The sequence below is a fragment of the Plectrocnemia conspersa genome, unplaced genomic scaffold, assembly GCF_051122295.1.
Source record: "Plectrocnemia conspersa isolate PC_06_02 unplaced genomic scaffold, ASM5112229v1 ptg000008l, whole genome shotgun sequence".
Classification (NCBI taxonomy): domain Eukaryota; kingdom Metazoa; phylum Arthropoda; class Insecta; order Trichoptera; family Polycentropodidae; genus Plectrocnemia; species Plectrocnemia conspersa.
This window is the reverse complement of record NW_028277172.1, coordinates 25,178,706-25,200,846: the sequence shown is the minus strand read 5'-3', so window position 1 is coordinate 25,200,846 and position 22,141 is coordinate 25,178,706. Positions and strand designations below refer to the sequence as shown.

Below are 22,141 nucleotides of genomic sequence, written 5' to 3'. Positions count from 1 at the left end.
TTTTTAAATCGTCAGAGATTAATTTCTCAGCATTATAAATAACGTGTCATATTAAACAATACATATTATAAAATAAAATATTTATATGTATTTTAATAATATAATGTAACATCATTTTTATTAATATAAAAATTAAAAAAACATTTTTTTTGCCAATTTTTTTTAGCAAGCATAAATATTTTTCATTTACTTACTTTAAAATATTTTTTTAAAAAAACATAATGTATCTAATGTTTAAATAAATTAAAAATACACCAATAATATTTTTAAAATAAAAAAATACTAGATATATCATATAAGGGCATTTAATAGTAGCTATAAAATGCCATCGGGCTACTCTTAAATGCGCCACTATTTACCATCAAAATTTTGCCTTCCAAAACTAGACGTTTTTGTTCTCACAGGATTAAAAAATGCTTTATTTTAATAATGATACATAATCATAAAAAAAGTTAGTTGGAGAGTTTCTATCATTACAAACACAGAGCGATTTTATTGCTATTTTATTTTATTACCCGCCACAAAAAATCCCCGGATGCCCGTCATAGTGTGAATGAACGGCTGCGTACATTCAAACATAGCCCTAAAATTAAAGTGTGCTACTTTTAAATTCGCTATTTGATTCTCTAAGTCGTCTCTTAATAAAAAAATAATTTATTTTCAAAGCTAAATTTAATCATAAAAAAATCACATTATTGGACATTTAAAAGCAGCCCTTAAATACCGTCAGGCTATTCTTAAATGCGCCACTATTTACCATTACCATTTTTCACTTCAAAACTAAATGTGTTTTTCTTAGGATTAAAAATGACTATTTTTTATTAATAATACATAATCATAATAAAACAGTATGTTTTTGAGTTTCTACTATTATGAACACAACCGATTTTATTGCTTTTGACGTGAATTCCATACTTCTAAGAAATAATAATTTGTTTGCTTTCTCACATTAGACAAAATTTTTTTTTTATGTTTTGTGTTTCAAGAAACAGCACAAAAATTTCTCACCTACCGTATACAAGTCGTAAAAAAGCATGTCATAGTGTGAACGAGCGGTAATCTGCATTTAAACATAGCCCTAAAATTAAAATTCGCTATTAAATTCTCTAAATCATCCTTCAATAAAAATAGCTTAATTAAACTAAATTTAATCATAAAATGTGGCATTTAAAAGTAGCTTAAAAATACCAAAGGTGCTTATTAATTTTATTTATTTTTATTAAATCTTTCGTTGTAACCTGACAGGCGTAAGCCCAATGCGTTACAACGGGCAAATCTGTATTAAATGAGTAACTCAATCAGACATAATGAATACCTACAAGTAAGCATTAACCACCAGACTGAAAGTCTGGGAATTGATGACATCTATATTATTAATTATAAATTATTATGTGCTATACAATTTATTATCAATAGATGTCACTGCAGCTGGGGCCGGTATTTTTTTAAAATAGCGCATTTTTATAAATAAAAATTCGAGTGCCGCTGCCGGGGCTCGAACCAGCAACCTCAGAGTTACTTGTCTGAGACTTTACGGACTACGCTATTCCGTCCTTAATGTGTTTATTATTCAAAAAAATGTTACATTTGCATAATACATATAGCAAAGCATAGTTGACATTATTATCTATGAATTAGATAGTTTTTACATCATTGCAGATATTTATGCGATTTAAATAGTTTTTAAGACTTGTACCTAATACGGTTTTAGAGAAATTGCCTGGTATCTAAAATTAATTGCTTCTAATTAATACCTATCTCATAAGCGAAAGGTAAAAATTAATCCCATAAAACGAAATGGTTTTAAGGAAAAAAATATAATTTGGCTTACATTAAAGTAGTTTAAATACACCTTTAGGCTACTTTTAAGTGCTTATTGAAAAAATGAAGTATAATAAATAATCTGAAGTGTTTGTATAGATCTCATATGTTCTATAAAATGATTGCCATAAATCACATTTGATAAAATATATTTTTAGGAATTTAGCTCTTACTATATTTTTATTATTTATTATAACATAATAATTATAAATCTGGTTTTAATAATATTTAACAATAAATATTATGGCGCAATTAAAAGTAACCTAAGCAAAGCATAAATTACTTTTACAATGTTCAATGTAGACTTTTCTCGTAAATTTGTTTTAATAAGTACTATTCTATTCTTCAAAGGTTAGATTATTTTACGTTATAATGTATCATATTATCATGTTTTTTACGGTATATGATATATTGTACTCATACATACATATATTTCCAAATTAACACCATTTAGCCTAATACTATCTAATTAGACTCTATCGATAGTCTTTAATTAATACCTAACAACAATATTAAGCGCTATTTCTCTGAATCGAAATGAATGTATATACATATAATATCTGCAAAAATAGATAAAAACTAAAGTAATAAATATTAATTAAAATAGTGCGTATGATACATATTATTATTTAAATACGTATCATTTTTTATGAACTATAAACAATATTTATGCGTTCGCATTCGTATTCTGGTTTCTGTGGGTCCAATTTTGACAGTGGCCACGTGACCTTAAATACCCTATTTCGGCGTAAGACGAATGATCCAACTCTGGCAATACACCTGTCGCGGTCATTAATGTATTTTACCTGTTCTAAATCAAACGTTTACCTCGAGCATTGAACCATAACACAAAAATCATCCGCAAAAGTTTGTGCCCAGTCAGACGTGGTACTACCGATTTGGGTATAGTTTTTTTTATATTCTATTTTATTTAATAGCTTCGGATCTTTCTTCGCTCTTCAATTATGTAAAGCAATGATGTACGATGAAAAAATATATTATTACTAGTGACAAAATCATCATCAGGGGTATACAAGATGTCGATCGCGTCAATTTATATAAGACTCATGATTTTGTCTTCCTCTTCTTTCTACTTAACAAAAAACAGTCATTAGTCATACACGTAATTGAAATATTCTTGCGAGCATGATTTTTTTTTCATCTTTCACACCCAAAACATCTAAGCTCTGTGGGAGCCCAATTTATTTGGCCACAAAACCAAGTAATCATATTTTTTAATACAAGTTTAACTTTTCATTATTTTTTAAAAAAAGACTGATATTAAAAGGACCAAAAATGAAAATGTTCTTCACTGTATTGTCTATATGCACAATTATTTAAGCATAGAAAATAATTTACATAAATATATAATATAAATTTGAATGTATTTAATAATTAATACAATTTAATCAAATTAAAATTAAAATCTACACTGTCTCGTTTCTTGCATACAGAAAAAAATGTTTTTTTTATAAAAGTACGTTTCAGACTTATATAAAATAACAAAAGTATCTAGTCTTTATTTTGTATAATTCATATCCCTATTAAATAGCTTTTATTTGGGTATTTCAAAAAGTTTTTATATATGCAAACGTATGCGGCATCATTAAATTAAAACTAACCTTAAAAAATAGTTTAGCTTTAAATTTACAATAAACTCATAAAATGTGTTTACTAGTGACATCTATCGAGTCTGTCATAATTTTTTTTGCTTTATAATATATTTTTATTGGTGTAAAACTTGACTAATTTAATATTAGTTTCATTATTAATATGTAGATGTCAGCTATTATTATTTTAATAATAATTTTATGCTACAGAAATATGTATTAGACCAGAGATGAGCAACACGCGACCCGTTAAACATGTTTATGCGGCCCGCCAAGCATTTCTAAAATTGAATTTATTTTATCGACTTTCTCCCATCAATATATTGTTATAAAATTAATTATAATAAAATGGTAGTATGTCTGTCTGCTGTTGCAGAAATAGCATTTCCTGATAAATTAAATATTATTTCAAACATTAGTTTATCAAGATTCACCATTGCAAGGAGAATTGACTTGTCCGAGAACATAGCAACAATGCTTCGTGAACGAATTTCAAAATTCTAATACTGTTCTTTGGCACTTGATGACGGTTGCGGTATTAGCGATACAGCACAACTGGCTATATTTTTACGTGGTATTGACACCAAATTTAATATTACCGAAAAATTGTGTTCACTGATTCCAATGCAAGGGACTACAACCGGCAAAAACCTGTACGATGAACTAAAGTCTGTGTTGGAAAATTTTTCAATTTTATTTGAAAAGATTATTGGTATATCGACAGATGGAGCACGAGCAATGTCAAGCATGGAGGTAGGAGTATCGGGAAGGCTATTTCAAGACATTAAGAAGGTCATAGGAAGGGAAATATTCGTTAACCACTGCATAATTCACCAGTAAAATTTGTGTGCGAAAAGATTGAGTTTGCCAAATGTCACAGTACCAATAATTAAACTAATCAATTTTATAAAGTCGCGCGCGTTAAGTCACCGTGAATTTAAAGAATTCCTGAAAGATTTAGAAACTAAATATGGCGACATGGTTTTTAATACCGAAGTACGTTGGCTTAGTAGAGGTGCAATGCTAAAAAGAGTATACAACTTAAAAAGCGAAATACAATTGTTCTTCGATATGAAGGGATATGCCTTTCCTCATTTTGGTAATAAAGAATGGATGTGCGATTTTGGGTTTCTTATCGACATGACTCAGCATGTCAATGATCTTAATGTGGAACTTCAAGGCAAAGGACAGTTTATTCACAATTTGAATGATAAAATTCAGGGCTTTGAGCGCAAATTAAAATTGTGGAAAAGAAAAAGAAAACGTTACTACTTCTCAAAAATACGCATAATATATAGACATTTTAATCAACGAATTTCAATTACGATTCCAAATGTTCAAAGCTGAGAAGACAGCGGTTTCCATGAAAATGTTTTCCTCACCATTTAATATCGATGTGGATACAGTTCCCGAAGACTTTCAAATGGAAGTGATTGACATGCAGAATAATACTGATTTAAAAAGTGTATTTTTCTCAGTAAACATCGAAAAAATTTATAAATCGTATGTGAGCCCTGAGAAATTTCCGCTTTTGACGAAAAATGCAAAGCAAATGATGTTTCTGTTCGGAAGTAGGTATGTTTGCCAACAATTATTTTCAACCATGAAATTAATCAAAAATTACCACCGATCAAGACTGAGTGATGCACGATTAGAAAGCTGCGTACGTGTAGCTAGCTCATCAATTCCGGCTGATATTGATCAGCTTGTATCGAAAAAACAGTGCCAAATTTTTCATTAAAAAATTCAAGTAAATTCGTTTTATTGTTCTTTTCTTGTTTGTTTTTATTTTGCATTAAAATTTGTATATGAAATCTTTACTTTTTTTTTAATTTTATATTTTTTTATTCTAATGTTTATTATAAATAAAGTTTTGTAAATTATTAATAAGCGTTACTTTATGTGCGGCCCGGCAAAAAAAATTTAAATTTAAATTGGCCCGTTGATTAAAGAGGCTGCTCACCCCTGTATTTGACTAATAACTAATTTACTAATAGTACAAAAGTGGTGATTAATAGCCAATATCTAATTTACAAGTTATCAATGTTACAATTGAATGAAAAAGGATAATTAAAATAAACATTTTTTTTTTAAAAAACTTGAAGGAATAATAACAATTTGTATTTAAATATATACTCCGTTCTTCGATTTTTGGCTTGACAAAATTTATTCGGTTACCCTTTCATTGAAATTTTTTATTCTTTTTAAAGTTGAAAAGCAACTTCCAGGTTCTGTCGTAGTCATAGGTATTGTGACTAATATTTTTATAAGTTTAATTGTTTCAGAAAACACGCTAGACAAATTTTCTTCAGATAATATATTTAATAACACAATTAATCCATTAAAATTATGAAATTCTTTGCGTGAATTGACCGCTAAAAAGTAAGCAAGGAAAGCAAAACAGAGCGTTTCTAATTTCGCAACAACACAACCATCGTATTTTTTCTTACCATTCGTTGTTGAAAGATCTAATGTATTTTTTGTTTTTACTCATTGCTGTTTGATGAATAATAACATCTGGAGTAGATCAACTTTTCCTTTTAATTTCAATTTTTTCTTGTAGTGACAATTAGGAAAATGTATTTTTTTTAATATCTTCGACACGAACACCAGCCATGATAAATACCTGAAATAATATTTGTTTTATTATTTAATTGGATTATTTTATAATAAATATTTTTGACAGAGTATTTTATTATTTACCACAATAATAATATTGTAAATGAAGCAGCTCGTCATTAGGCGACCGAGGCACTTGCCTCGAACCTGGTGCAATATTGGTCAAGTCAGTGAATTGAAAAGTTTCAAAATTATAAAAAATTATGGTAAAAAATACATTTAAAATATGTAAGTTTATCAATTTCATTTTCGTAGCAAAAATTACAAGGCCTTTCAAAATTTTTTTGCATGCGGGTCAAAACTTTCTGGTTATGTATTAGTCATTTTTGTGAATGCGCCTAATGGCACGTATATACCAGATATTCTCTCTAGTCTGTGTGTGCATATCATGTTTCTTTTACAAAAGTAAAATTTCGTTTCCCTTAATATATACTAACATTATTACATTACTCAAAAAAAAATGTGCAAGATGTACAAATAATTTCTGACAAGTTGGATTTTAAATTTGAAAAATACATCAGTTCAAATCGTCATTTGAGTGATTTGATTGTCATTTTTTAACACCTTACATTGATTCTATAAATATAACTAATAAACCAAAAACCGCACTTGAAAAAAAGCAAACGAGAGTTAATTAGAATAGCAAGGGTAAAAGAAAGTTCACATAAAAATCATGTGGGTGAGAATATTCCCGCAAAAAATATTGGAAGTGATTGCAGGTATTAAAGTAATATTTACATCTAAACAGTGAAACATGAAACCGTAACATTAAAAATGTTTTTTTGAGAAATTGGCTTCAGAAATGGAATGGAACATTTTCAAATTAAATGATCGATCTCAACAATCTGTTCCTTATAATGATAATTTTTTATTTACAGTAGAAATGAAAGAAATGCCATATTTTAATAATTTTTTTAATCTTTTGTTAATAACATTTGTTCGTGCTCATTGTATACGTCATTAAGTACAGTACTTCTCCATGCTGTCTGTGGAATGCATTGATGATTTGTAGAAGATGGCTCGTTCGGGGTGTTAATGGAAATTAGGTCCTGGTGGTTGACAGGTTGGGGTGTAGGAGTTGAGTAGGCACTGAAAGAAGACATCATGGAACTGCAAGGTGGTTTTTGCAAAAGAAGTCCATCAATTTCGTACATTAGCAGATGTCTTTCGCGGGTGGAATAGTTCCTCAGTTTCTTTGCCAGTAGCTGCCCATACAAATCGCAATCGTCTGTTTCTTTTGTTGTTGTTTTATGATTGAGCACACAGTTAAGTGAAGCAAAAGTTTGTTGTATTTGGTCCCTTGCACTATCAATTTCAGTCACTAGTCGGCGTCGCTTTTCTCGGTAGGTAGTAGGCACAGAAAATTCTCTTGACGTCGCGAGTTTCTCTTGACACATTTCTCTCTTCTCTTGAAAGTTTCTCCTAACATTTTGTTTGAGTTGAGTTTCCTCATCAGCTTGCCTTGACTTTTGTTGAGTTTCCTCATCAGCTTGCCTCGAATTTTGTTGCCTTTCGTCATCACTGGTCACAGGCTCCTCTGTTTCATTCTGGTTTTGCTCCACCGGTTGAATTGGTAATACCTAGAATGAAAAATTACTTATTAATAATAGCTACCGTAATATTAGTAATACAATCAACGTTACTCAAAACATTGTTAAAGGAGACATTTTATTTTTGTCTAGAAGCCGCAGACACCAGAAGAATGGCTAGCAATAGAAGAATTTGGAGGAAACTATCCACATTGTGTTGGTGCAATCGATAGTAAACACATCATGCTAGAAAGTCAGCAGAAGTTCTTAATATTATAATAACAAATAAAACATTTAGCTGCCGTTGATAGCAATTACAATTTCATATGTGACGATATTGGTGCTTCAGGGCGAATTAATGATCTACACGTAACCAGGAAGCTTTGACATTATAGTCAATGAGTAGTTCAAAAAGGATCATGAACACAAAATGCTTTAGAAAGGTCTGCCATAAGACCTTTACCTAGCTAGACATGCAACATAGACTACTTTCAGAGGAGAATTTGCTGACTAATCTATAAAAATAGGTCTTAGGTTCTCAATTATGTATATGTATTATTTGCCAAAGAGAAATATAATGAACAACAATCTCGTTTTATTGAAGTTTTAATTCCATTGCAACAAGGAAATCAAGTCAAGTAATACAATATATTATAAAATAATAAAGTAATAAACAATCACTTACATCATTATCATCCTCCACGATAATTGTGGTCTGTCCGCCGTTATTTAGGAGCCTATCCATTTTTCTGTAGGCAAACCATATTGGTTCGTAGATATCGCCTTCTCCAACACTGGATTTAATAGAGGCTTCTTTTTTCCGGCGGTAGCTGCGATATGTAGCCATCAACGAATCTTTTTTTTTCTTCAGTTCACTAATGGGTATTTTCAAACTGGACGATAATCGAGTCCATGCATCGTGGATTATCTTCTTGTCCTTATGCAGTGGATGCTTGGTGTTCCAAATAGTAGGTTCACGACAGTACAGTTCCCAAAATTCCAACGTTAGAGCGTTACTCCACTTCATTTTTTAAAATACAATAAAAGAAAAAACACACATTGATAGAGCATTCATTGCGAACTTAACAGCGACTGTGTAAATACTGAGTTCGCCTTGTCCCAAAAAAACAGCAAAGCTAGGAACCGTTTACTTGCATTGCGATTTTGGATATTGCATTGAGGAAAATTTTAAGTAGCTACAGTCACTGTAGCCTCTGCTGAAAGAGGCTCTAGTTTATTGAAAATTATAAAAATTTATTTAAATTAATAAGTGATCAAATATGTAAATTTTATCGATGAAGCGTGAAATTGTATAAGAGCACGAAAAATAAAATTATATTGTTCTATTGTAATATTTAATATTTATTGTGAGCAATTTAGTTTGAAAATTTTATATTCTTATTTATTTTATGTGACACTCTGAAATATGTTGTTACCTGTTCAACATAATACATTGAAAATTAAAAATAGTATATAAAATATAATTTCAACTATAAATTAAATTTTCGTAAAGGTTGGTGTCATCATATTTTTACTTTATATTGTACTATTACTTCTTTTTATAATAAATTTATTTTTGCCTATATTTTAGGGAAAAAAATGAAAAATACATATGAAATTAGCGTGTAATTTCACATATATATTGGGTTTTCTTATCTATGTTTCAAAATCTTGTACTGATTGGATGTATTTAAAAAATTTAGCAATCACCTGTTTTTCCATTATAACATTTGTATCCTGGAAACATAAAGAAGTATTGTCTATATCCAAATGAAGCACATCTTTAATATCGTGAGTTTCTGAAAGTATACATATCTAGATTTAGGTTTTTAATTTAAAATTAAAATATGATATAATAAAAAGCAGTTTATAAAATAGATTATTATCATTTGTCTTACCTATTTCAAGCATATCATCATTATCTATAGTGTCAATGCTTATAGTATAATTTATTTTTATATTATCGGACTGAAAAAAATATTTTTTTTATATATATGTGTAATTTATATATTATATCTTCACAACTACCAGGTGGAAATTTTTAGATTCTTCGTCTGTAAAATCAGTTTGTTGGTCTGGTTCTGAAAAATACATACACGTCAATAATCATTTCTAGATACCAGCGCTACATTATTATTGAATTACAAATGAATAATGATCAATTTTATGATGAGCATTTAAACATAAATGTGCAATATTTAATTCTGTAAATAAGTTAAACTGTCAAGGAACTCGCCTTGTTTATTCCCCGGCTAATACGTATATACTCTTCATTTTATAATAAATGATTAATATGATCATACCGATTTTTATTGCAGAATTTGACATTTCCCCGACCCATAAACAGTTAGGAACAAGCTAGCTTTAAACTTAACACTAGTAATTCCGACCACTAATACAACGGGGTAATATCGAACAGCGCTTCAAAATTATACAATATTTGCAAAATTCTTTCGATTTAATAATTGTTAAGCATTAAACTAAATTAGTTGCAATTACTTATTAGAACCAGATATTTGTTAAAAAACACCCCACTCCATTTTCCGACTTTTTCATTCAATATAATAAATTCATAAACATATGCAGTGTGCATGCGCACTGCACACTGGGGAGTAACAACTGTTGATTTTTAAGCATTACGCCGTGCTAATTAACATAATTAATCCAATCATTATAATTATTTTATACTTTTATGTCGTCTATTTAGGCGAATTATAACCACTTGCAAATGGACCTGAACAAATGAATGTACTACTGATGTAAATACTCAAAACAGTCGACGCTGATGCCAATTCAAATAAATACAGTCACTATCAAAAATCTTATCAATCGATGGTATGTGCCTAGAATCGCAAGTGCAAAATGACAACGTTGCCAAATCTCCAGCTGTTTAAATTACGGCCAATGTCGGCCCTATGCAAGAATAAAGCGAAAGCACGTTGTTTAACGAATACAGGTTGTATAACGAATACCAAAATTATTCAATAATATAGTATTGTATAGTCTGTCCAAGATGTTAACGCTCATCATTGTTGTGTTGGAAACAAGGGTGTGTGTACGCATGCATGCATACGTATACAGTTTTCCGCGAATTTGTTTACACCGACAGGAGAACGTTACCAGTACTAAATCAGGGCTGTTTTAAGGGTAGGGTGACCATACGTTGGAAATTATTCTCAAAACATGGACGGTCAGAAAAACAAAGGTTCGAACATATGAGTCTTAATATGCCATAATTATTTTGTGTATTTTTTTGGTTTATTGCGAAGAATACAAACGTTAAAGAATAATTCATAGAAACGACACATTCAAGTTGTTCTAGCACTTGTTTCTTTCACGTGAAAAAGAGCCCCGCAAAATTAACCATGAAGTTTTGGCTTAACGTAAACTTTACAAAGATACACAAAATCTGAGACGGCAAAACAAGTTTGGTTTTCATCGGGGGAATGAAATATCGCTATATGAATTGTACTTTCACATTTTGTGATAAAAAAATATTTACTTTTTTCGTAGTATTAGTATTTTTAAATGGAGCCTGCCGCATATTTTTTAATAATAATATTTTACCCTCATAATTTTACATATATTGACGATTTTTTTGCTGTTGTTCTGAAAACTGTTTTTCTAACCCTAATGCGATATGTGAACACACTCAAATAATTTACATATTTAGTGTGATTTTGAACCGCATTTTTTTCTTGATGCTCAAGAGATGTCTATATTTTAAAAAATATTTCATCGAATATATGGTTTGCGACAAAACTAAGAACATGCGCATCGTCCTAGCGGCACTTATGTCGTCGTTCGTAAGCGAACACCGGTATTAAAGCGGTTAGCGTCTGTTTTCATTATTTTTTTTTCTTTTAAGCACGGGGCTCAACGCGAGTAAATCTGTTACGTATGGCCAGAGCCAGCAATGATACGCAAAACGATGTTCTTATAAGATAAGTAACAGATAATATCATAGCATGTTTCCGTATCGAAGCATCGCTTCCAGACGATCGACGATGCGAGCTCTCCATAGACTCACGCAGTAAACGCCAAGGTTAACTAATCAAAACTTACAACAGAAAGTGCTGGAATATAACTTGACAATTGTGTTATTTAAATAAAGGGCTAATCCGCAATAAGATAACGACAAATTAATACAATATCTGAAACTGAACAGACCACCACGGTTAAACCTCCGTAATGCCTAGAGAAAAACATTATTTTTGAACATAAAGTGTCAAAGCAAGCTTATTTATCACGTCATTATTACCCTCGCAATGATCAAAGTATCCATACCATTTTGTGCATTATGGATTGCACAAACAATTCACCATGAATTGAATATGAATAAGATCGGAAATAATATAATGTACCAATAAATAATTGCTATTTGTCACCGACCATTGTTCTGGTAATCATTGTCATTTTTTTGAGAGCTTTGCCTCTTAATTGCTTATCTGCTCAGATTCGTGGTTGCTTATACAACGAAAAAGGACGCAAATTAAACAATTAGTCCACTATATTCTTCGCAACGACATAGTTGGTCCCGACATTTATCACTTATTATTATTATTATTTAGCTCTGTTGCATAGGTAGACTTTGTTGCATACGTTAGACTTCTATTAAAATATATGTTTATGCGTATATAAAATTATCTAGAAATAATTAGTAGTTACATTGTATGACGACTAATTACAACAGTTATTCTAGTTGTTTAAATATTTATGAGTATCCTCGTGCTTCTTTGTGTTTCTTTATTACAAGAGATCAAAGTCGTATTTTTTATGTTCAACAATAAAGCCTGATTACATTCAAGTGCATATTAAGTTCATAATAGTTCCTAGGGTCACGGAAACCGTATTCAAATACACAATAGTTAAAATTTCATTATTTTACATTTATTTTCTATTAATTGGATTTTAACTACTAAGTGTTTGGGTGTCAAAGGTACGGTTTAACATTTTATATATGTATCTATTACAAAAAATATATAATATACGTATATCATATTTATAATCATAACACGACAAATTAAAATATAAACAAGATTATAAAATTAAAATTACATTATTAATTCCGTATTGAAAAATTGAGGCATGTGAGAAAAATATTAATAAAAAAATATTGAAATATGTTTAATATTCACCTGAAATCACTAAGTAAATCTATATCTTAAAAACATAATACATAGTCTTATTTTGTATTAAGTCCATTACTATTTTTATGAATCATAAAAAAGTATATCTGTATCTTTTTTATAATGTTTTTTACAGTTCACAATGACAAATATTATATCAATATATATTTATATAAATTTTCTAAAGAATGTGAAAGTTACACTGTGAAAAATTTTCCCTTATTGATTTTCTTAGCTTTTTAGTAATTTCAGAATTGAAAAATAGTGTAATTAATAAGCAGATTGACAGACAGATTTGATTTTAAAACCATAGATCATATGTAGTCTAAAAGTGCAAGTCAAAAATTTTGCCGAAATATTTAAAAAATGTAAGTCTTATAGGATTAGATTTAATTTATACGTAATAAACTAAGGAGACATTTGATAATATCAAGTTATGTTAATATGTATTGCCAAATAATTATTTTTGAGTCTCTTAGTAATATATTTTGTCAGAGCATTAACAAATCAAATAAAAAATAAGGGTCCAAGTAAGACTCTTGAGGAACACCTGACATACTTTATTTACGTTTTAAATTGAACTATTGTATATACATAGGTGACCATAATTGCGAAACGCGTCAATGTTTGTCACGCATTGAAGTCCTGCTGTTCAAATGTCAAATTTGTTATTCCTATGTATAATCAAGCGCATAAATAATAACACGTATCCGTTATATATAAATGTCGGAGCGTTTTTAAAGTCACCAGTTTTCCCACAACAGCTGGGCAGTGATGTTTGACGCGATTGTGCCATAAGCAAGGGGTTAAACATAACAATGTAAAGTGAACTTGTGAAGTGATCATTCGAAAATCAAATTTAATAAACACTTTACCTCCCAATAGATCAAGATGTCTGCTACTCCCGAAACAATCTTGAGTGAAGAGCTCAAATCGGGATCTGCTACAACCTTTTACACTCTCCTAGGAGTAGTCGCAGCATTATGGCTATACCACTGGTGGAAGCAGCAATCTCATATGGTAAAATTGGGCAATGCCATTCCAGGACCACCGACTCTCCCTTTTATAGGAAATGCACTCTTGGCATTTGGAAAGACTCCTCATGGTACATATAAAAATATTTTGAAGCAATCTTAAGGGTTTATATGTACAATGAAAAAAATATTTCAGAGATCGTCGAAATGGCATTGGAAGTAAGTAAGGATTTTGGTCCAGTTTTGAGGGCATGGTTAGGAAGCAAGCTTTTGATCTTCTTGACTGAGCCTGATGATGTAGAGATTATCTTGAACAGCCAAGTTCATATTGATAAGTCTACTGAGTATAGATTTTTCAAGCCTTGGCTTGGAGAAGGACTGCTTATTAGCTCAGGTGAGTTTATTAGTTTTTATTTATATTATAAAACAGTTTTTTATCGATATATTCATTATTAATATAAATCTAATCTAAAAGAGATAATTTCTGAGTCTATTAATAACAAATATAAAGAAATTCCTTTGTATTATATAAATTAGCATAAAATTAATTTGGGGTTGTTTAAAACATATTTTTAAATAATACACAATATTAGATATCTAATAAATTTATTAATAGTAAAATATAATAATTATAATAAAAATTGAATCAGATATATTTTATATAAGTAAAAATCTGTCCCTAATTTTAGAGTAATATTTATATTTAAATTTGATTACTAAGTAAAATTATATAATAAAAAATACGCTGCTTAAATTAAGGTCATCATTTTTTATTTCTATTAATTTATATAAGTTTCTTAAATATTGACAATATATAAAAATCATATTTTATATATGATAACTAAAATTAACTATTTCAGGGGTTTTTAAAGCAATTTTAAAATGAAAAACTAACTATTAGTATGGCAAAACAAGCCTATTCAAAAATTATTTTAAAGCTTTTAAGATTCACTCGAAATATTAATTTATTTTCAATGAGTACAAAAATATACTTTGCTCTTCATTGATAAATATAAAATATATACATATATAGATCTGTGTAATGAAATACATACATAGGTAAAACATGAACAATTTAAACAAAGGGTATTAAATTAAATATATTAACTAATTCAATTATATTGAATCAATGACTCGATTAGATTCAATATATAATCAGAATTGATCTAAAAAATGTTAGAATAAAAAAATGCATACATATGACCCAAATATGTTTTGATACAATAAACTGTATGTTCAATTTAGGTGAAAAATGGAGGTCCCACAGGAAAATCATTGCTCCAACCTTTCATCTAAACATCCTCAAGTCTTTTGTGGGAATCTTCAACAATAACAGCAGATCTGTTTGCGAAAGACTAAGCAAAGAAGTTGGAAAGACCTTCGACGTCCACGATCATCTCAGCGGAGTGACAGTAGATATTCTTCTAGGTATTTATTAAAACTCTTCATGGTACTGCTTTAAATAATTACTCGAAGTCATTTAATTAAATGTGTTTTTATTTTTCATCCATCAATCAAGCTTTGTCCATAAATTTGAATACAATGCACACATTCGGACGACTATTGAATTGCAAACGCCTATTATGTTCTTCACCTTCGTTTGACCATTTACAAATCGGCAGTGATACGGTTATTTTTCATTACGATCGAATTATGAATGATATTAGCTTACACAATGGCATTGCCAAGGTCACTTTACTATTTGACCCTTTCGGTTGTTATGCAATGTCAGTTTTAATTATTTTGCCACAACACTATATAAGTTTTTGCATAATTTACCATTTATATTTGTACTAAAGAATCACTTTTAAATCAATACAATCTTCTTCTTTTCTGATACTATTTATTAAAAATAAAATATCCGATCGTTTACATTTTAAAATTTGATTTAATTAAAGAGAATAATACAACATTTTGCATTAATAACACAGCTATGATGGGGCTGCCCCGGGCGGCACTTGCTTGGGGGCGTCATATTCGCGATGGAATCATCTAGTGTGATTCTTAGCCCTGAATGCACTAAAACATATATAAATCCACGAATAACAAGATTTCAATAATAACCAATTTATTATTTTAAGAAATGCTGATTTTATAACCCTGAAAAAATATGTATGGGGGAGGGCAATTTTAAGGATCGCCCTAGTCGGCACATACCCTAGCCAGGGCTTTCATAAACTACTTGTGTCTTTATAATTTTTAATAGCAATGTCTTGCATTACGGACGTATATTACGCCAATGTACTTGCCACATAAAAGGTTAAGGAAATCAGATAGATAGCTTTATATAAATATGGGATACGAATCTCTATAATCATATCGGTATGTAACGCTGAGAAATAACTTAGCTACTAATACATATTTTATGCAAACCGTAGATTCTATATTAAATTTTTGGGTACCACTTAATCAACCAATTGTCGTTTCAAGTGCTATATATTTATAAACACAGCTATCCAACTTTTTGACCAGCAGTCAAAAAGTCTTGATTTGTTCTCAAACAAGTACTCATAAAAAATATATATTCAGAAAATTGAGCATACGTTACTTTTCAGAAACTGCTATGGGTATCAATAAGAAGACGCACGATAGCGCCGGTTTTGATTATGCAATGGCTGTTATGAAGTTAGTATTTCATTTAATAAAATTATTTTTAAATCCAACGTAATGGCCTTGACCTTGATTTATTCATGCAGGATGTGTGATATTATTCACCAGAGGCATTACAAATTTTGGCTGCGTGCTGATTTTGTCTTCAATCTAACTTCTTTCGCCAAAAAGCAAATTAAATATTTGAGCACCATTCACGGATTGACAAACAAGGTTAGACTTACAATCTTTTGTAATAATTAAACTATCGAACATATATATATGATTGTAATAAATAGGTCATTAAGAACAAGAAGGAGCAGTACTTTAAGAACAAAGCTGAAGGAATCGAACCCATGTCTTTAAGTCAAATTATACAGAACAAAGACTCAGATAAGATTGAAGAAAAACCAAAGCCTAAAGTTGAAAAAGTCAAAGGCTTACGAGACGATTTAGATGATAATGATGAAAACGACGTTGGAGAAAAGCGTCGTTTAGCGTTCTTAGATCTGATGATCGAATCATCACAAAACGGAACTGCTAACATCACAGATCATGAGATCAAAGAAGAAGTAGACACCATCATGTTCGAGGTACAATTATTTAAAAATATATGTCAAACCTTCTTGCTCATTTATTTTGAATTTGGTTACAGGGACACGATACTACTGCTGCTGGTTCCAGTTTCGTTCTCTGCCTTTTAGGAATCCACCAGAATATACAGCAGAAAGTGTGCCAAGAACTACAGGATATATTCGGCGATTCTGATAGAGACGCCACATTCCAAGACACATTGGAGATGAAGTATTTGGAGAGAGTCATTATGGAGTCTTTAAGAATGTATCCACCAGTGCCAATCATCGCTAGGAGATTGAATCAAGATGTCAAGATTGGTACTTTAATATTAAACAGATCATAACATATATAATCTGAATTATATTTGTATTTTTTTATAGTTACAAACAATCACATTTTACCGAAGGGCGCTACTATTGTGATTGCCACTCTTAAGATGCACAGAAGAGCAGATCTATTCCCCAATCCTGATGTATTCGATCCTGATAACTTCCTTCCAGAAAAGACTCAAGATAGACACTATTACAGCTATATTCCGTTCAGCGCTGGACCTAGGAGCTGCGTTGGTAAGTTTATTGACTCCTGCTTCAAAATGTTTAATATTAAAACATGTTCTGTATTTAGGTCGTAAATACGCTATGTTGAAACTGAAGGTCTTATTGTCAACAATCCTTCGCAAGTTCCACATAAAATCTGACTTAACTGAAAAAGACTTCAAACTTCAGGCCGACATTATCCTGAAACGCACTGATGGATTCAGAATCCAAATCGAGCCAAAGAAGAAGACAGCTGCTAGTGCTTAAAACTTATGTTATTTTTAAGATTTTAACTTATGTGTATATATAATTTTGGATTAGGAAACAAGTGTTTGTAAAACACAATTTGGCTTTGTGTACGTGCCTTTAGATGCTTTAACACTTTATTTATTATATTATAAATAAAAATGGGTATTTTAATCCGAGAGTATGTAATAAAATACGTTGAAAAACATTATACTTTTTATTATAAATTAATTAAGACTAGCTTGTACTTTTTCTCTTATTTCTATATGTATAATAATATTCTGCAGTCCATGGTATGATTAGAACTAAACTACTGGCTATTATGAAGTAAAATGCGACGCTGAAGCTCTGGGTGTAATCTCTCAAAAATCCTAAAAAGATGAATAAAATATTAATACAAAACATATTATTTAAAAAGCATATTTTAGTTTATTACATATGATTTCAAACCTATGATATACATTTATATTTATTATATAAATATACTAGGAGGCGCGTATGGTGATATACATTCCTTTTCGCTCGCTCGCGTGGTAAGTGACGAGAGTGGATGAGAAGAAGTGGGCGTGCGGAACGCATGGAACGCTCGCCCGTATCTCTCACTCTATCTCGTCACTTAACACGCGAGCGAGCGAAAGGGAATGTATCTCACCGTACGCGCTTGATAAGATACATAATACATATTGCATTCAATACATATTTTCAGATTATATGCGATGCAACTAAATTTGTTAAATAGAAAAAAAATCGTAAAAAGTGATAAATTAAAAAATTTAAAAATTATTTTTAGACAAATCTTTGCAAAATCTAAGATTATTATAATTAGGCACATAAATCAAATTATTTTTTATTTGTAGCAAAAATAAATTCAATATTTTAATTTTTTCAGATTTTTAAACAGATATTTTTATATATAAATTTACCAATGAAGTAATCAAGATTTGCATCATATATCAACTACTGCAATGTGTAGTATTTTGTATAATATTTACCGACAAAAAGACTCATGATAAATGTAATGAGTCCAGACAGCATCATGAACAACCCATAAGCAACAGGGAATTGTTCCTTCTTGCAGTTTTCAGCAAAAACCAATGGCAAAAATCCATGAATCCAACTTCTAAACATTCCCAAACACGCGGTCAATATCAGTAAGTTATAAAAGTCAGTGAACTGCATGAAAACTGTAACAAACAACAAAAATATTGAGCAATCTAAAATGAGCAAACATTTGCCTGTTTAGAGTGTAATTTCTGGTTGACGTTATCTCTGAATTCCATAAAGCAATTAAATGATAAACTGACCTAATCTGAGGATGGTCATAAATACGGTCCCAGAGTAAAATATCGTTCTACTATTCACCGAAAATTTAAAGGTATAAATAGCCATTATGACTCTGAAACCCAAGTCTGCTGCTCCTCCGGCTGTTATGCAATAAGCAACTTGAGTCTAAAATATAATAATAAATTAATTTGTATTGATAAAATTTTATTGTCTTATTATAAAAAACATACCTGTGTAAAACCATAGTGATATAAAAGTGTAGGTTGTAGGATGAAGAACGTAATGTCGGAGAAGAACGAAAAAGATACTCCAAAACAAATTATGCAATATTTTGGATCCTTCAGTAAACTCAAATCAAATGCGTCTATTAATATTCGCCTTGAATTAAAAATATTTATTAATATAAGTATATAGTAAAAATTATTAATTTTAAAATATATTACCATTTTCCATTTTTCGCTGGAACAGCTTCGCTGGCCAAAACAGGTACGGTCCAATTGCCTAAACTTTGTAAAGAAGAAGCTTTCCTTACCGATATGTGTGGTTTTTTATCTTTCTTATCTTCATACGAAGTATAGTTAATCGATCCTTGTTTTTCAATATCACTGATTAACGATAAAGAAGGCTTCAACTGTATTTTCTGAACTACGCTCTGCAAAAGAGGCTCTTTTGTTTCATTCCCTTCTTGATGAAGAGATGGAACTTCCGCTTCTTTCTCATCTATATTTATCACTTTTAATACGCTGTCTTTTTCACTATCAATTGATAGTGTGATATCATTATAGAACTTGTGAACTAAAATAAATCGATATTCAGAACAATTTTTATAAGCAAAATAATGTATAAATGAAGCAAAGAATATCTCACCTGGTGTTTCTATTCCTTTTTTTATTTTTTGTACATAATGCCACTCAGCAGGTTGCATGACAAGCATTGATAAAATAGCATGCATGCTTATTCCTGATATTATAAGCAGAGTACCTCTAAAGCCATACGTTTCCATGAAATACTTGATTGCAGCTGGAAACAACATTACTCCTCCAGCTACCAGAACTGAAGTAACTCCAAGATAAAACACTCGCTTTTCGACGAAATAATTATTGAAGCTAGTCATTGATATGGGAATCATAATCCCAAATCCAACACCTTGAATTTTAATTGGTAAATATTAAAAAATAAAATGAATGTCATTTGTAATTTGTAAGAATTCATACCTTCTAAAATTCCTCCAGCTACCACTAAATATGGAACATTCATGGTAAATACAGTCATAATTGTGCTAGATACGTATACTAAAGATCCGAATACTCCTACTTGCCGTAAACTAAAGTGTTTTAAGGCGTTTGATGTTAAAAAGCCTGTAAGTAAAAATATAAAAAATATTCATATTATTTTTTTTATTCCTGTATCATCAAATCCCTTTTAGAACTTTAAACTCACCGGAAAACGATACTACTACATAATGTACGCCGTTGACTAGAGTTAAAGCACTTGTACCATCTCCATGGTCTTCGAAAAAGTCTTTGAATATCATCCCAAAAGCAGATATGGGACCTGTGACTACAATCTGCACAGAAAAATATAATCTTAAGAATATAAAAATATTATAATATATACGTATTTCAACAAAAGAATGGAAAAAAATCGTATTCAAAATTGAATATAGTCTTAAAAAAATCGCCTTAAAAAATTAAGTATATATTTATTAAACTGCATATATTACACTATACAAGATGTTTACTTAAATGTTTAGATAACTCGACTTATGTAAAATTAATATTTATTCATTAAATTGTATATTTTTTATTAAGATTTGTTGGCTTTATATCTTCCATAACCAGATTTATAAATAAAATTGTGAATCAGATATTCATTGCCATAGGTGAGTAATAATTAGTCAGTGCATGCTCTGTGATTAGTCAGTCGCCCTGATGGGCGGTACCAGAAAGTTTAAGTACACAGGATGATATTTTTTTCCCTAGATAATTATCTTATCCATATGTTACATGTGTTTTATTTATTAAAATCTTTGCCTTGCTTTATGAATATTTTTTAATTTTAATTATTTTGCAAAAATGTTATTTATTTTTTCCAATTTAATGATTAAGTGACTTATAAATATATATTTGTATCTGTGCACTAACTCTAAGAAAAATAGAGTGTATGAGAACTATTGAGCAATTCAACAAAAATAATAATGTAGTAATATTTTATTAATATTTTTTCACTTATAAATTATATGTATATATATAGAAAACATTATTTTAATAAAAAAAATATTTATCAGAAAAGCCCTAAGGTTTTAAATAAAGACAATTACATTAAACCCCCAATAACACGATAAATTGAAGACATGCTATTTGAATGCCCCTTGCATGTGTGAGCGAGCCAAAAGGAGGATATCTCACGTATTGCAAAAAATTGTATTTTCTATTACGTATTGCAAAAAATAGTATTTTCTAGTCCCCCAATAACACATACCCAGTTTACCGTGCTATTAGGGGGTCTAATGTATTATATTGTATGTAGGTCTGTATTTATTTAATCTGTAATTTTGTTTTATTTTGGTTACTAATTTTTATTTTTTTATATGAAAAAAGTATTTATTAATTACTGAAATTATATATTTATATTAAACTGACTATTCAAAATCATCATAAATCAAAAAGTTACTGACCGTTAGTAAAAAAATCGTTTAATTTGTTGCGATATATGTATATAAACCACTAAATTGGGGATAACCTATTGTAATACTGTGTGAGCAATTATATAAATTATATAATAATAAAAGTGGTTAAGGGTCACCATTTTAAATTTCAACTGCAAATTAAAATATAGACAAACTATCTATAGGTGATTTAAGGCCTGTATTCATCAGTGAAATACATTCCCTTTCGCTCGCTCACGTGTTAAGTGACGAGAGTGAGTGAGAGATAAGGGCGTGCGTTACATGCGTTCCGCACGCCCTTTATTTTGCTCAGTAATTTATTTGAACAGTCAGTTTTATAAACGTTCAGTATAACGTAGTGTTAAATAGTTAGTAAATTGATTAAACTGTCAGTAGTTTAATAAACGTTCTGTTAAATTTTAACAATAGTTGCTTTAATGAAACTATGGAACCTGTTTTTTTTATATTCGATGCATAAAATGCAATACGTAATGTATTTGCTGATTTTTTTTTTTTTAGTGATGATGAAAAAAACTTAAAAAACGAAATGTCATAAGGAA

At 29.9% G+C, this 22,141-nt stretch overlaps 3 protein-coding genes across 9 annotated transcripts in view; 1 reads left to right on the top strand and 2 right to left on the bottom strand.

Moving 5' to 3' along the window:
• Positions 1-5,201: 5,201 nt before the first annotated feature.
• LOC148233551 (uncharacterized) lies at positions 5,202-9,934 on the bottom strand. 7 transcript variants are annotated; one of them, XM_088191097.1, is made up of 6 exons: positions 9,883-9,934; positions 9,608-9,660; positions 9,478-9,547; positions 9,290-9,378; positions 6,135-6,197; positions 5,202-6,057 (listed from the first exon to the last, which is right to left on the bottom strand). In XM_088191097.1, the coding sequence occupies exons 1-6, from the start codon at positions 9,905-9,907 to the stop codon at positions 6,001-6,003; spliced, it is 357 nt and encodes a 118-aa protein (XP_088047223.1). In that variant the 5' UTR covers positions 9,908-9,934; the 3' UTR covers positions 5,202-6,000. The 7 variants fall into 7 exon arrangements, with proteins under 7 accessions (XP_088047223.1, XP_088047220.1, XP_088047218.1 ...); XM_088191094.1 differs by lacking the exons at positions 5,202-6,057; positions 6,135-6,197 and adding exons at positions 6,951-7,630; positions 8,265-8,600 and having other exon boundaries at positions 9,290-9,394; positions 9,816-9,934; XM_088191092.1 differs by lacking the exons at positions 5,202-6,057; positions 6,135-6,197 and adding exons at positions 6,951-7,630; positions 8,265-8,600 and having other exon boundaries at positions 9,816-9,934.
• Positions 9,935-11,472: 1,538 nt separating this feature from the next.
• Positions 11,473-17,837, top strand: LOC148233550 (cytochrome P450 4g15-like). The gene is made up of 10 exons (XM_088191089.1): positions 11,473-13,528; positions 13,594-13,813; positions 13,879-14,076; positions 14,928-15,110; positions 16,238-16,307; positions 16,379-16,505; positions 16,571-16,864; positions 16,927-17,164; positions 17,228-17,413; positions 17,472-17,837. Exons 2-10 carry the CDS (start codon positions 13,600-13,602, stop codon positions 17,648-17,650), a joined length of 1,689 nt encoding a protein of 562 aa, XP_088047215.1. The 5' UTR covers positions 11,473-13,528; positions 13,594-13,599; the 3' UTR covers positions 17,651-17,837.
• The window catches only part of LOC148233549 (uncharacterized), a 28,665-nt gene continuing 24,358 nt past the window's right edge, over positions 17,835-22,141 (bottom strand). The window contains exons 11-18 of the mRNA XM_088190725.1: positions 20,354-20,480; positions 20,128-20,271; positions 19,781-20,059; positions 19,357-19,708; positions 19,144-19,291; positions 18,934-19,078; positions 18,622-18,813; positions 17,835-18,000 (exon numbers count right to left, since the gene is read on the bottom strand). Coding sequence (XP_088046851.1) covers positions 17,867-18,000; positions 18,622-18,813; positions 18,934-19,078; positions 19,144-19,291; positions 19,357-19,708; positions 19,781-20,059; positions 20,128-20,271; positions 20,354-20,480 — 1,521 coding nt within the window. The 3' untranslated portion in view covers positions 17,835-17,866. The remainder of the gene's footprint in view (positions 18,001-18,621; positions 18,814-18,933; positions 19,079-19,143; positions 19,292-19,356; positions 19,709-19,780; positions 20,060-20,127; positions 20,272-20,353; positions 20,481-22,141) is intronic.

Excerpts from the sequence above, each read along its gene's own strand:
- LOC148233551 (XM_088191090.1), bottom strand. The coding sequence starts at position 9,907 with ATGTCAAATTCTGCAATAAAAATCG. Across the intron at positions 9,661-9,882 it reads AAATTCTGCAATAAAAATCG|AACCAGACCAACAAACTGAT; the intron begins GTATGATCATAT and ends TGTATTTTTCAG. Across the intron at positions 7,631-8,264 it reads TCGTGGAGGATGATAATGAT|GTATTACCAATTCAACCGGT; the intron begins GTAAGTGATTGT and ends TTTTCATTCTAG.
- LOC148233550 (XM_088191089.1), top strand. The coding sequence starts at position 13,600 with ATGTCTGCTACTCCCGAAACAATCTTGAGTGAAGAGCTCAAATCGGGA. Across the intron at positions 16,506-16,570 it reads TTCACGGATTGACAAACAAG|GTCATTAAGAACAAGAAGGA; the intron begins GTTAGACTTACA and ends TGTAATAAATAG. Across the intron at positions 16,865-16,926 it reads TAGACACCATCATGTTCGAG|GGACACGATACTACTGCTGC; the intron begins GTACAATTATTT and ends ATTTGGTTACAG.